The sequence below is a fragment of the Malus sylvestris genome, chromosome 12, assembly GCF_916048215.2.
Source record: "Malus sylvestris chromosome 12, drMalSylv7.2, whole genome shotgun sequence".
Classification (NCBI taxonomy): domain Eukaryota; kingdom Viridiplantae; phylum Streptophyta; class Magnoliopsida; order Rosales; family Rosaceae; genus Malus; species Malus sylvestris.
The window spans coordinates 15,377,721-15,391,686 of NC_062271.1; the positions used below are offsets into that span (position 1 = coordinate 15,377,721).

General features: G+C 39.5%; 1 protein-coding gene across 1 annotated transcript; it reads left to right on the forward strand.

Annotated features, from left to right (window-relative positions):
* The first annotated feature begins 1,238 nt into the window (after positions 1-1,238).
* On the forward strand, positions 1,239-6,523 carry LOC126592603 (threonine dehydratase biosynthetic, chloroplastic). The gene is made up of 9 exons (XM_050258355.1): positions 1,239-1,875; positions 1,969-2,148; positions 2,241-2,510; positions 2,703-2,909; positions 4,362-4,610; positions 5,100-5,170; positions 5,357-5,474; positions 5,885-6,019; positions 6,156-6,523. Exons 1-9 carry the CDS (start codon positions 1,420-1,422, stop codon positions 6,294-6,296), a joined length of 1,827 nt encoding a protein of 608 aa, XP_050114312.1. The 5' UTR covers positions 1,239-1,419; the 3' UTR covers positions 6,297-6,523.
* Positions 6,524-13,966: the final 7,443 nt, after the last annotated feature.

Sequence of the window (13,966 nt, forward strand, 5' to 3'; positions counted from 1 at the left end):
TAAAATGAAGTGGACAGAAATGCCCTTCAAACAAAAAAGTTCGAAAATAGTCTAAAATAATGTAGGAATGCCACTCAGTACTACAGTTTGGTGATATTCCTCTTCACTTGAAAGTGAAAGGTCTTAGATTCGAATTTTGTGAATGACGAATTCAATACCAAATTAGGTTGCTCATTGTGTTGCTTAGCCGAACTCCCCCTCCCCCTAATATAAAAATATCAATGTACTAAAAAAATAATAATAATGTAGGAGTAATTTTGTATTGAAAATAGTTTTTTTTTTTTTTTAAAAATTAGTATCTCACTATTACGTGGTCATGAAAACAATATTTTTTTTTTTGTCAAATAGAAAGTTTTTTTTTTTAATTAGTATCTTATTATTATGTGGAATATCCAAGGATTTCTTCTAACATGATCTAATATTATTCATTTAGTTCAAACTTTCTCACAATGCAACAAGATTGTTTCATAATTTGTGTAATACAAATTGATCCCTTTTTCAAAAATGAGACGCTTGCCAAACATGTGGTTTGGACTTTGGACATACATAAAAGATCTTTACAGGCGCGTAATGCCCGTAATAAAAAGTGCAAGTCGCGCGTAGCGCACCGTGATTCAAAAAATTGATTGTGCTAGATATGAGATTGCTTGTGATAAAGTAAATGCAAACTCAATTGTACTTGGTGACTAAGCGATGCAATCTCAATCATAGTATAGAGCACTGCTTTTTCTTTAATACTGAATCTGCAAAGAAAGTCGCATATAATTAGAACAAATGCAGTTGGAAATAAAGGGCAAGTTACATATATCATATCTATAGAAGTTTGAGCAGGAAATATGATCTTTCAAGGGGTTTTCTGCAACTGTTGTCTCTTTATTCTCTTCAGCTGGAATTAAGAGTTTTGATAACGTGTTAGAAATAAAATATAAAAGAGAAGAGAGAGATTGAGAGAAGAAATCGAAATATCTTAATTGAATACATGTTATGTATTGACGTAAAAACAAAACAAAAAGCAGGCACATGGCAAATGCAGTGCACATTTCCGTGTCCTTTCGGGAACGAATGCAATGCACATTTCCATTTCCCTTCCCGACACCTACAGACCTACAGTGTGGGACCCCCAACAGAACACAGAGTATCTCTTCACGTCCCAACTGAATGTTCCTGTAAGATAGCTACTATAAAATTTTGGTCAAGAACCGCGCACTCGATACCCATAATCTCCCCGGCTGTTGAGTAACAGACCAATAACCATCCAACCTTCTGCACGTGTCGCTCTCTCATTTGCCGTTCGTACAATCTTAATTGTGAACTGCGTGTGACCAAAACTAGAAAGTAGAAGCAAACCCCCCAAACCTCTGCGACTCCCCCCTCTCCTTCGCAAACAAAGCCGCCGCCGCCACTTTCAACCAACCGACAATGGAGGCCCTCCACCTCTGCCCCGCCCATTCCCCCCTCATCCGCTCCAAACGCCTCCATTCTCATCACCTCCCCAGCGGGCCGCACAACCTCAGCACCCGCCGTCCGCTCCGGCCCTTCGTTTCCGCCACCCTGTCCCGACCGACTGCCGATATTTCCGCCGAACCCTCCACCTCCGCTGCTTCATCGGAAACCATAACGAAGCCGTCTCCGCCTCCCAACCGGGTTTCCTCCAATTCGCTCCAGTACCCGCCCGGCTTCCTGGGAGCCGTGCCCGACCGTTCGGCCACGGACGGAAACGACAATGGGAACATTGTCGACGCCATGGAGTACTTGACGAACATTCTGTCGTCCAAGGTGTATGACGTGGCCATCGAATCTCCATTGGAATTGGCTACGAAGCTCTCGGAGCGATTGGGGGTGAAATTATGGATGAAAAGAGAGGACTTGCAGCCTGTAAGTGTGTTGCCCAATAGTTGATTTGAGTAGAATTTGGATTGGAAAATTTGGGGATTTTTCGATTGAATGTTTTCGTGTTGGAATGTGTAGGTTTTCTCGTTCAAGCTTCGTGGGGCTTACAACATGATGGCAAAGCTTCCAAGGGAGCAATTGGATCGAGGGGTTATTTGCTCTTCGGCCGGAAACCATGCCCAGGGAGTTGCTTTGGCTGCTAAGAAGTTGAAATGCAGTGCCGTGATTGCTATGCCCGTCACCACGCCGGAGATTAAGGTACTTTTTTTCATTTGGATCTTGGCTTTTGAAATTGTAAAATGTGGGTTTGGCGTTCTGAATTTTTTGAATTGTATATTGCTTGTGTATAGTGGAAGTCGGTGGAGAGATTGGGAGCCACGGTTGTTCTTATAGGGGATTCATATGACGAGGCTCAAGCTTATGCTAAGAAGCGGGCAAAGGAGGAGGTAAGGACCTTCATACCTCCTTTTGATCACCCGGATGTTATTATCGGCCAGGGCACAGTTGGGATGGAAATTATGCGCCAAACAAAGGCTCCATTGCATGCAATTTTTGTGCCTGTTGGGGGCGGTGGCCTTATAGCTGGTATTGCTGCATATGTAAAGAGGGTTGCTCCAAAGGTTTGTCTGGTTTTGGTGTTTTCAACTTTCTTACTATGTCTGTTGAGTTTACATTGCTGGGCAACTGAATTTTTCAAGTTCGTAGGTTTTCTTCTCGGAAAGATTTGATAGTTTATTTGTTTTTTCTAATGATTCTTTAGTTTCACATCATATAATTCTTAAAGAGCGCTGATTGTGGCATCTCTTATACAGGTGAAGATTATTGGTGTGGAGCCCTCTGATGCAAATGCACTGGCATTGTCACTACATCACGGCCAGAGAATAATGTTGGACCAGGTGGGTGGTTTTGCAGATGGTGTGGCTGTGAAAGAGGTTGGTGAAGAGACCTTCCGCTTATGCAAGGACATGGTTGACGGTGTAGTTCTTGTCAGCCGCGATGCTATCTGCGGCTCAATAAAGGTGAAATTTCTTTCGAGTCTTGAAACTTGCATGGGTGAGTGTCTTTTGCTTCTCATGCATTCTTTGGTAGTTGGCTTCTTAAAGAAGCCTTCTGCTTGCATTTGCATGTTATAGATTGTAAACCTACTTCTAGCTTTGTAACTGTACATACGCTACCTGTCTTAGAATTGACATATTTACGTACATATGAAGAAATTGAATTCATGGCATCAGAAGCTAAAATTCTTGGGCAGCAGTTAGAATGTGTTTGGGTGAAGAACAAAAGGGCTCGTCGTACAATCTTGGCAATTACTAAAATCAAGGAATATATCCCTCTCCCTTAGTGTCTTTCCACATAAGGAATTGTGGATTTACTTGAGGACTTCTAAATATGATAATCAGGTCGAGTGAATGTTCTGTATCTGCATGGGTGGTTTCTGGTGGCAATTATGTACTGTATATTGGTTACTGGATTACAAATGTATGATTAGAATGTCCAAATGGCCAAAAAAATATTCTGTTGTTGTGAATGTTGCTTTTAAGAATGGGAAAAACAGAACAAACTCGGATATCGAAAACAAATAACCAAGATTAGCAACACCAAAACTATGTGCCTTCGTCCACGGGGCAACAACAACAATCTTTCACCATATCAATAATGAGTACAACGAATAATCTTGCCAAGCCTCTAGGATTAAGACTGGGTGAAAAGCTTGAAAGAACAAGAACATGATACACACTCTTATTTCTTGTCTTTTCTCTCGCACACACTTTGCCCTTCTCTCACTCTAACTCCTTGAGTAGTATACAACTTATTGTTTTGCTCCAATTCAAAACTAGTGCAATAGCCCCTTTATATAGACATAATAAAGGTCTTCTTCAATAAGGATTACAAATCCTAATTGGAATCCAGTTATGAATCCTTCTCCAATTGGACCAACTCCAGTTGAGAAACCACTCCAATTGGTAAAACAACTTCGATTGGGTAAATAATTTTAATCCTCTAAAGCTGTAATTCCTAATAAACTTAGGACAAGTCATCATGGGCTGGAAAAAATTCCTTGAACCAAGCTTACCATAACTGATATGGTAGCGAGGTCCTTTTCGGCTTGTTCTAATGCCTCAAGGCGGGCCATTTTTCTGCTGTTATTCTATTTAATCCTTCAAGCTTTGATACTAGGGTCGTCATTTTATGTTGATATTTTAGTTTGGTCCGTGACGTTTTTTCTCATACAAAGGGATGTGTGCTCCATAATGCACTTACGACATCAGAGAGCTTCTTGCTAATGTTGGTTCATTCATGTTCAGGAGTAACCTCTTTCCTTTATTTGACTGTTTGTGACACTGATCGGTTCAAATGCAATTATTGTGCTAGTGTACCCAATAGGGAAATGATGAGCAGAACAGTAGGTTACCATTTGAGAGTTTTGAATTCTTAGATTAGAACTAACAATCGTATTGCTTCTTTTGCAGGATATGTTTGAGGAGACAAGGAGCATTTTAGAACCGGCAGGTGCTCTTTCTCTTGCCGGTGCTGAAGCTTATTGCAAGTATTATGGTCTTAAAGGAGAAAATGTTGTTGCAATAACGAGTGGGGCAAATATGAACTTTGATAAATTGAGAGTGGTGACTGAACTTGCTAATGTTGGTCGACAACAAGAGGCTGTACTCGCAACTGTTATGCCCGAGGAGCCTGGGAGCTTTAAACATTATTGTGAACTGGTATGCTGATGGAGCCAAGTTACACATGCATTCTGCAAGCTCATAGTCTTTGAGTCTCTCTATGTTAAAATATTAATGTATTAGGTATCATAAATTAGTATATTAATGTGGATCTTTCCAGATTCATGTACCTAGTAGCCTATCAAAAGGTCTACTTCTTAATCTTTTAAAATAAGTATTAGTAAAATGAAATTCTGGGTTTCCTGCTTGTGCGTGAGGAACAACCACCTTGGAGTGATTCCAATGCACCTTCAGTGTGAGGCTGAAGGCCAGTGTGATTTTTTTTTTCTGATTTCTCTATTGGAGTGCTTCCATTACACCTTTGGTGCGATGCCAAGGGCCGGGTGTGTCCAGATCTTCTTCTCTGTTCATATCTATTCCTGTTGTCCTACATCATATGCTAATAATGCTTTAGTCGATTGTTTTTTTGTTTTCCCCATCCTATTAAAGTTGTCTTCATGGTTTGAACTGAATCACTTTGGTTGACAGGTGGGCCCAATGAATATCAGTGAATTCAAATACAGACACAATTCTGATAAAGAGGCTATAGTATTGTACAGGTAAGCCTTAAGAAGGTTTTAGTGATCACTGTTGTTACTTTTTCCGAATTCAGGGCCAATTTCTTTTGCTTGGTTTAGATGTGTTTAGTACGGTCGTGTTGACTCCCATCAAATGGTTTTCTTACTTAGGGCTGATAATACATGCAGAAGTGAGATATTTATTTATCCTTTGTACGTTATATGCAGTGTTGGTGTGCATACAGCCTCTGAACTTCAAGAAATGCAAGAGCGCCTGGAGTCTTCTCAACTCAAGACTTACAATCTCACGAAAAGTGACTTAGTCAAAGATCACTTGCGTTACTTGGTAATTCTTCTACTTATAATTGTCTTTCTTGTATGTGCATGTGTGTATATATGAATTATGTTCCCTTCCCATACAGTGGCATGCTATGCTGCTCGACCATAGCAACACCATACAGTATGTGGAAAAGTAGCAATTTCATTTTTGTTTAGTCGATCAAATGACATTTTTTGATGGTCACAAGTTCCAAACACAGCACTTACCCCCATGCCATGGCGAGAGTTTGATTCTCATAATTGTCTTCCATTGCAAAACTGATTTCTTTTGACCCAAAAATTAGCACGTCATTTATGTCAACGGTGTAAATTTTTTTTTTTTTTAATTTTTTTTTTTTAAAAAAGAAAGGACTTGTTTCCTGTCCTGGCTGCAGTTGCGCATCTTGGTCCTAAGTTTACTTTGTTTGCATCATTCAGATGGGGGGCAGATCAAATCTTCAAAATGAGATTCTTTGTCGCTTTGTCTTCCCAGAAAGACCCGGTGCTCTGATGAAGTTCTTGGACGCTTTTAGTCCACGTTGGAATATTAGTTTGTTCCACTACCGCGGAGAGGTTGTAATTCAACATCTTTTCCTTTTTAAAGATTTTATATTTCAATATGATTATAGTAAGAAATTTAAATTCGTTTTTTTTTTCTTCTTATTATTAACAATACTTTGATTGTGTACCTGCCCTTCCTCTGCAATAGGGTGAAACCGGGGCAAATGTGTTGGTTGGGATCCAAGTTCCTCAAAGCGAGATCAATGAGTTCCATGCTCGAGCCAATACTCTTGGATACGACTATGTAGTAGTGACCGATGATTTTGACTTCAAGCTTTTGATGCATTGATAAGACCATCCTGTTACGAAATCACGCATCTCTGGCGCTCGAATTCTGCATCGCTATGTTGTTTAGTCGTGCTTTATATATATGTTTCTACTGCTGAAACTTTGGGTCAGTTTTATAGCATGTAATGCATTAATATCACTTGGAATTTAAGAGAAATATGTATTCAAGGGCAAACTATGATATTCTGATTCTCTATCTTAAGAACACTGGCCTTTTAGAATTTCTAATCCTCTGTCTCATATGTGATGACTGAGATAAATCTCTTAGAACCTTGCTGTAATATAATCATATAATCTCAATTTTTTTTTATTTAAACTAACTCAAAAAACAAAAATCTAAATGGGCGAGTTTGGTATGCCTCATTCCCCATGTTTCGAAACTAGAATGATGAGAAATGCACCAAATGGTAAGGAATGAAATATCTTTTTATCTACGTTCCTATGCTTGGTTTGTGTTGTCTGAGGGATTAAAATTTGATCTACTTTAGAATAATACCTATTTTAATTCAAAATAAAAATAAAAATAAAAATAAAATAAAATAAAACCGATGTAAATATAATTTCGAAGAGAGTGAGAGTTGCAATGATGAAATTGGGGTTCCACTATAAAACCAATTGGCTATATAGGGAGTAACCCAATATCATATAAGCACATAGCAAACCTTGTCTCTCACCAATGTGAGACAACTCTCAACATGTCCCTGCACATGTGGCGGGTTTTCAAGCCTACACGTGAACAACAACTGGGTGATGTGGCGTGTGGCCGTTGGGCTTCACACGTGGACAACCTTGCTCTGATACCATGATGAAATTGGGGTTCCACCATAAAACCAATTGGCTATATAGGGAGTAGCCCAAGATCATATAAGCACATAGCAAACCTTGTTCCTCACCAATGTGGGACAACTCTCAACACAATGCACAACAAAAAGAGAAAATTTGAAATTTGGTGAGTTTGGAAATGTGGAGCCCTAAAAATAAATTCTATTATTTTTGTAAAGTTTATTAATCAATGTAGTTTTTAAGGTTAATTATGCATATTCGTTGATGAAATTAGTTGAAATTGGTGAATATTTGTGGAATTTTTTAGAAATTTGGGTTGGATGTGGGTTTATGAAATGTTGTTGACAGGTTGTGTATAAGAGCTATGTCGTTCACTTTTGTTTTGTTGAAGTTATATTGTCTAGTTGGGAATGATTTGTTTTGATGAAATCTTTTTTAATTTTATGAATTAATTTGATATTGCTTAAGTCATGAAGTTTTGTATAGTAGATGTATTGTTATGAAAACTTGTTGACAGGTTGTGTTAAGGGTATACATTGGTTGTGTTCAGGGTATATATTGTTGAATTTGGTTATGTTGAATGCTTATATTGTTATGTGTACAGGAGATGACAACTCAGGGGATTCAGCTAGTAACAAAATAGGAAGAATCGTATAGGGGAAGGGTTAACAAACTTTCTCAAGCAAGTCATGTGCTAGGAGACATGCGTCAAAAGTTTAATGACGCACATCGTGCTGCCTTTAGGGAATCATGCTTTGGACACTTAGAGCATGTCAATAGAATGGCCTTCAAGGGCCCATTGGTGCATGAATTGTCACTCCGTAGAGTGGCTAATCAAGGGGTGAAAGGCCTAGAAGGGCTCATGTATTTAATAGGCTATAAAGTAACCCAGTTCACGAAGAAGGAATTTTGCCTCATTACAGTGCTTCATTGTAAAAATTTTTTTGTATCGCTGATATGTGTTGTTGGACAGCTTTCCATTTATTGTGACATATTGTGATAAATTAAGTTAGGGAAACTAAACCTTATTATTACTTGTTTTGGATGACTTTAGAAAATGCATTGTATATATTGGATATAGGTTTGTGACAACTTATGAAACTAAACCTTATGTTTACGAAATCACATTTTCAGTTACCGTTAGGATTAATGCGTAAGCGATATTTAATTTGTAAACATGTTGAACCAATGCGGATTAGCAAAGACTGAGTCATAATTGCTATCATGAGCAATCAAATGCACATAGCGATAAAAAAAATAAAAACCAATTATATTATGGACTAGCGACATTGAGTTTGAAAATTAAATATGAGCTCTGAACTCGATGTGATAATGACACACCCCGACCTAAAATCAAGGCATGAAGGCCATCACATGAGGGTGACGAAGACATGTGCACATTACGGAAGCAATAAGGATATAAAATATACAAATAAATAAGAACCGAAAACTAATTAATGTGCACTAATAAGTAGAAAGTGCTAGGAATGAGATACAAGTGTAAATACACCTAATCAGAGCATAGAAAGTTTAGGTGCAATCCAGTAAGACAAGTACTAGTTATACAATACCAGAAGAAGTCCTACAGATATTATATTTTGTCAGAACCGCTGAGATCCTTAAATGCCACCAACAACGAGTCTATCTAAAACCTGGAGGGCGCAAAACAGAAAGTGTGAGTGGGCAAAAACAAAGCTTTTCAAAATCATTTCATTTAACAAGCCTCTAACCCCTCCCGTAAAACATGTATCATTTTCCCAGGAATTGAATAATATATATATATATATATCAATTCATGCTTCACACATCCATAATCACAAATATGCCATGCCAAGGTATAAACAGAATAAGTAACTCAGGTGAAAATAAATTCATGGAAAATAACATATTAGCCGGAACCCCTGCAGAAGTCTGTACAGCTGAATTTATAGCTCATTAATCAATCTAGCCGGAGTCACTACAAGTGACCTATACGACACTACACTGCACAAGAGTAGGAACCACTGTAAAGGTCTGTACGACAAGACTGGGTCTCCTACACGTATAGCATGTGTAGCCCTATGCCCCATCTGTCCATAAGTATAGCATGCATTGCTGCCTCTCTTACACTCCCCAAAATTCCTATTATTACACCTACGGCATAAAGGAGCACCTGAACCACCAAAGTCCCTCTGCCTCTGAAATTTTGAGCCTCCAAAAAATCTACCACTTCTCCTTTGCACATTAGAGCTTAAACCTCCACTAGAAGAGCTGGAAGTGACACCACTTCTATTAAAACTCTGAGTCTTACGAGGTCCTTGAGATGATTGACCTTCACATTTATCATCTCGCCTCTGGTTCCCGTTCTTTTCTTCTTCATCTTCACTTTCACCGGGCATGTTCTTTGAGTCCTCAATCCGCAGTAAAACCTCATAAAACTCCTGGTAAGTGGCACAAGGAGTCGATGTCGGTATAGAACGCCATTTCTTCTTAGTACCCAACCTGAAACGACAGAGCATCTCAACCGGATTAGTAGCAACCTCCAAATCATATCAAGACAAATAAGTGAATCTCCTGTAATATTCATTCGCCGTCATCTTTCCTTGTTTCAGATGCGTAAATTCTTGTTTCTTGCGATCAATATACTTAGGGGGAATGAACTTTTTCCGAAACAACTGTTTAAACACTTCCCAATCGGCTGCTACCTCTGGTGGCATCTGATATGACTCATGTCTCCACCAGGATGCAGGCTCCGGACCTAGAAACCAGGTAGTTGCTCAACCCACCTATCAGGAGGAAGATTCCCCTGACTTTGCATCACAAGGAAAGTCTTCTCGACATGATTAAGCCACTTCTCTGCTCCTTCATGTCCTCCATTACCCATGAAATGATTCAGCTTCAGATTATACATAGTCTCAAGATGTGTCCTTTGAGGAGGATGAAGCGAATACTGAATGGCATTAGCTATAACTTCCCCTAACTGAGCAATATCGGGGAAACTAAGCTCAGCTGAGTGACAAGGCTCTCTATGAGGCGGCATAGTTCTGACAAAAGACATCATAATGATTAGATTATTCACGAGATATACATGACTGCTAAATCTAGGCTCTGATACCAAATTGACACACCCCGACCTAAAATCAAGGCATGCTGGCCGCCATGTGAGGGTAACGTAGCCATGTGCACAGTGCGGAAGCAATAAGGATATGAAATATACAAATAAATAAGAACCGAAAGCTAATTAATTTGCACTAATATGTAGAAAGTGTTAGGAATGAGATACAAGTGTAAATACACTTAATCAGAGCGTAGAAAGTCTAGGTGCAGTCCAGTAGGACAAGTACTAGTTATACAGTACCATAAGAGGTCCTATAGATATTATATTTTGTCAGAACCGCCGAGATCCTCAAATGCCACCAACAGCGAGTCTACCTAAAACTTGGAGGGGCGCAAAACAGAAAGTGTGAGTGGGCAAAAACAAAGCTTTTTAAAATCATTTCATTTAACAACGCTCTAACCCCTTGCCGTAAAACATATATAATTTTCCCAGGAATGGAATAAAAAATATATATATCAATTCATGCTTCACACATATCCATAATCACAAATATGCCATGCCAAGGTATAAACAAAATAAATAACTCAGATGAAAATAAATTCATAGAAAATAACATATTAGCCGGAACCCCTGCAAAAGTCTGTACGGCTGAATTCATAGCTCATTAATCAATCTAGCCGGAGTCACTACAAGTGACCTATACAGCACTACACTACACACAAGTCGGAACCACTGTAAGGGTCTGTACAACAAGATTGGGTGTAATATAGTTATGCTTAATGCTACGCACTCATGATAGCTGTACGATAAATCCTAGTCACCTACGAGTCAGAACCACCTATAATGGTCTGTACGACAAGACTGTGCACCTAAATTGGATCCAATGTGAGCATATGGCGCGGGAGGTGACATTATATACAGGCATGTACCATATCTCTGGCTAAATCACAATCACCCGGGGTGCAGGTTTATGAGCTTCCAATCACATCTCATATTATAAATATCTCATATAATAAAACATAACTCACCTGGTACTTACCTGAGCGTCCACAATACCAATTCATATTATACATCATATACTAATTCATATGCTGAATGTAAATTTATAAGCATGGCATTTCAAAGCATACTTTCATTTAAACGCATTTTCTGGGAAAATATCAAGTATATAAGTATATATTGAAAACCTAAAGCCCACTCACTGGTATGTCGAAGGGTCGTAGCCCCCGAGTCGTCCTTGACTGCACTCGTCCTCGGGATAAGTCTCCCCTATATGCGAAACAACTATAAAAACATTAATTTAAAGCACATAACCAATACTAGCTAATAACTTCTCATACATTGCTCAAATGAGGTATATAAATATACCATCGTGACCTACACAACTCCATGAACACGCCCAAATTTTTTAAATAATTTTTGGAGCCCTCACGCACCGTCACGCACCGACAAAGGCACAACCCTACGCGCGGCCATACGTAGGGAACCCTAACGGAATCCCCTAACCCAGTTAGGAATATTCCGTTAAAAAGTAACAGAAACCGTTAATTCTACCTGACGGCGTCAGAATATTCCGTCAAACTTTGACGGAATATTCGCTCGTCTTCTTCCTTCGACTCTGGTGACCGTTGTCGTCGCCGAAAAACTGCGCATTCGAAAAACTTGATATTTCAGTCATTTCTTAACCAAATTACCTCAAATTTGTCCCCAAATGAAACTTGTAACTAGACGAACAAAATCTTACCAATTTCAAGGCTTGAAATCCATAGAATCTTGACGGAGAAGACTCGATAATCCGGCCAAAACTTACAACTCGTCAAACTCGACTTTCCGACGTCCAAATTACTTGGTTTTTCTTCTCCGAGCTTCGTGAAGACATTCTAAAGCTTCCTAGAGGCTTAAAACCCACTGAAACCTTCACATTTACTTGTGCATGAACAGTGCACCAAAACTGGGTATCTCGGGTTCACAGGTTTCGAAGGTTTCACGACCAGAAAAGGGTATGGCTAAGCTTGTGATGATGAGATGAAGATTATGATGGTAACTATGAGCTCGATCAGTCACGAGAAGTGAAGCTTCAAGGTGGTCCGTACGACTTGTACGGAAAAACTGAAAATCCGAGAGGGAGGGAGTCAACGGGAAAGAGAGAGAGAGGGTATGGGTGTTTGTGTGTGTGTGTGTGTGGTCCTAGTTGGTCACAAACCAAACAAAACTAAGTCCTTTTTAGTTCTAATTGGTTCCAAAATACTAGGGACTTAACGAATCGGTCCAAATCTAAATGTAAACCACACAACACCACAAACACTCAAGGGCATAATTGACATTTCATGTCTAAAGATATTGTTTATACCATATTTAGGGCCTCGTATTTAGACCTCGTATAAATACTCGGGGGACTTAAATGTAATTATGTAATCAAGAAAGGGGCAAATATGTAATTAGGGGAGGAGCCCTTATTCTATAAAAGGGCCTCTGTTTATACCATATTTAGGGCCTCATATTTAGACCTCGTATAAATACTCGGGAGACTTAAATGTAATTATGTAATAAAGGAAGGGGCAAATATGTAATTAGGGGAGGAGCCCTTATTCTATAAAAGGGCCTCCTCACCCTTACAAACCCTAAGCTTCCTCACACCCCATAAGCTCTAAGCTCTCTCTCCCCTTCTTCGACAGAGAAATATAATACAATCAGTGTGGACGTAGCCCAAACCTTGGGGTGAACCACGATACATCTTGTGTCATTTACATTTCATGCGGATTCACGGTCGGATTTACGTTATTCCAAAGCCTCCGGTTTTGTGCATCAACATTTGGCGCCGTCTGTGGGAAACGACACGAAAAGCTATGTCGGATTCTTTCCCTTTTTTTTCATCACAACCACTATACACCGTGGATCCGTAAAAAATCCAAAACGCCTACAGATCTCCATTTTCATCTACCAAACAAATCAAAACACCCAAATCTCATTTCAGAGATATCATAGTTTTTCCAATCACTTCCTAGAAAGAAAAAAAACCCAAACAAACGGTTACAAAAAACCCAGAAAATACCCTCAAATATCGGCACACTCCTTTTCCTCCTGGCGACCCCCGTCTCCACCTACGGATCCATTAGTATAAACTGGGGAACTCAATCCTAGCCCATAACCCGGCCTAGTACCGCCCGTCATTGGAGATCCGACACACTTGGCACAACACCCACCATGAGCTACCACCATCTGGGTTGCTGCTTTTAAATCTGTGTAAAGCTCATGCTCTCACCTTGTGTTTCGAAACACAGTGTACCAAAAGCGTTGAAAGAGAAATCCTAGAATTAAAAAAAAAACACATTTCCTTCCTTCCTGCGTGAAAAGGCCGACGCTGAGGAAAAATTGTCTTCGCTTGCTGGAAACCAAGACCCACACAGCGTCGTCGTTTGGGGGAGAAATAGAGTTCGACTTCGACCACCGAGCTGGCCGTCGATCGAGCAGAAGGAAGAGGGCCGGAAGAACAAGGAACACGTGGCGCGCCTTCAACGCAGGAAATTTCAGAGAATGATCAGTTTGCAGGTTTGTAGCTTGAGTTCGTGTCACAGTCAATTGATAGAGCTGAATTGCAGGAACTCAGGTTTGGAAGGCGAACAGCAACATGGGCAGATCAGTAATAAGAAACGCAAAGAGATTTTCCCTTATGGAAACCACAAAAGTTGCTATCAAATTAGCCAAGAAATGGAAGAAGATGTTAGGTTGAAGGTTTTCAAGAAGGAACGGTTCGAAGGAAAAGATTGTCCTGACATTGGCTGCAATTATGGAATCATGACTATTCAAATTGGTATTTTTCTCTCAGTTAAAATAGTAATTGAAATTTTTTG

What these genes read in the sequence shown, in the direction of transcription:
- LOC126592603 (XM_050258355.1), top strand. Translation starts at nt 1,420, where the DNA reads ATGGAGGCCCTCCACCTCTGCCCCGCCCATTCCCCCCTCATCCGCTCC. An exon ending in AAGATCACTTGCGTTACTTG is followed by an intron (nt 5,475 to 5,884) that starts GTAATTCTTCTA and finishes TGCATCATTCAG; the next exon opens with ATGGGGGGCAGATCAAATCT. An exon ending in TGTTCCACTACCGCGGAGAG is followed by an intron (nt 6,020 to 6,155) that starts GTTGTAATTCAA and finishes CCTCTGCAATAG; the next exon opens with GGTGAAACCGGGGCAAATGT.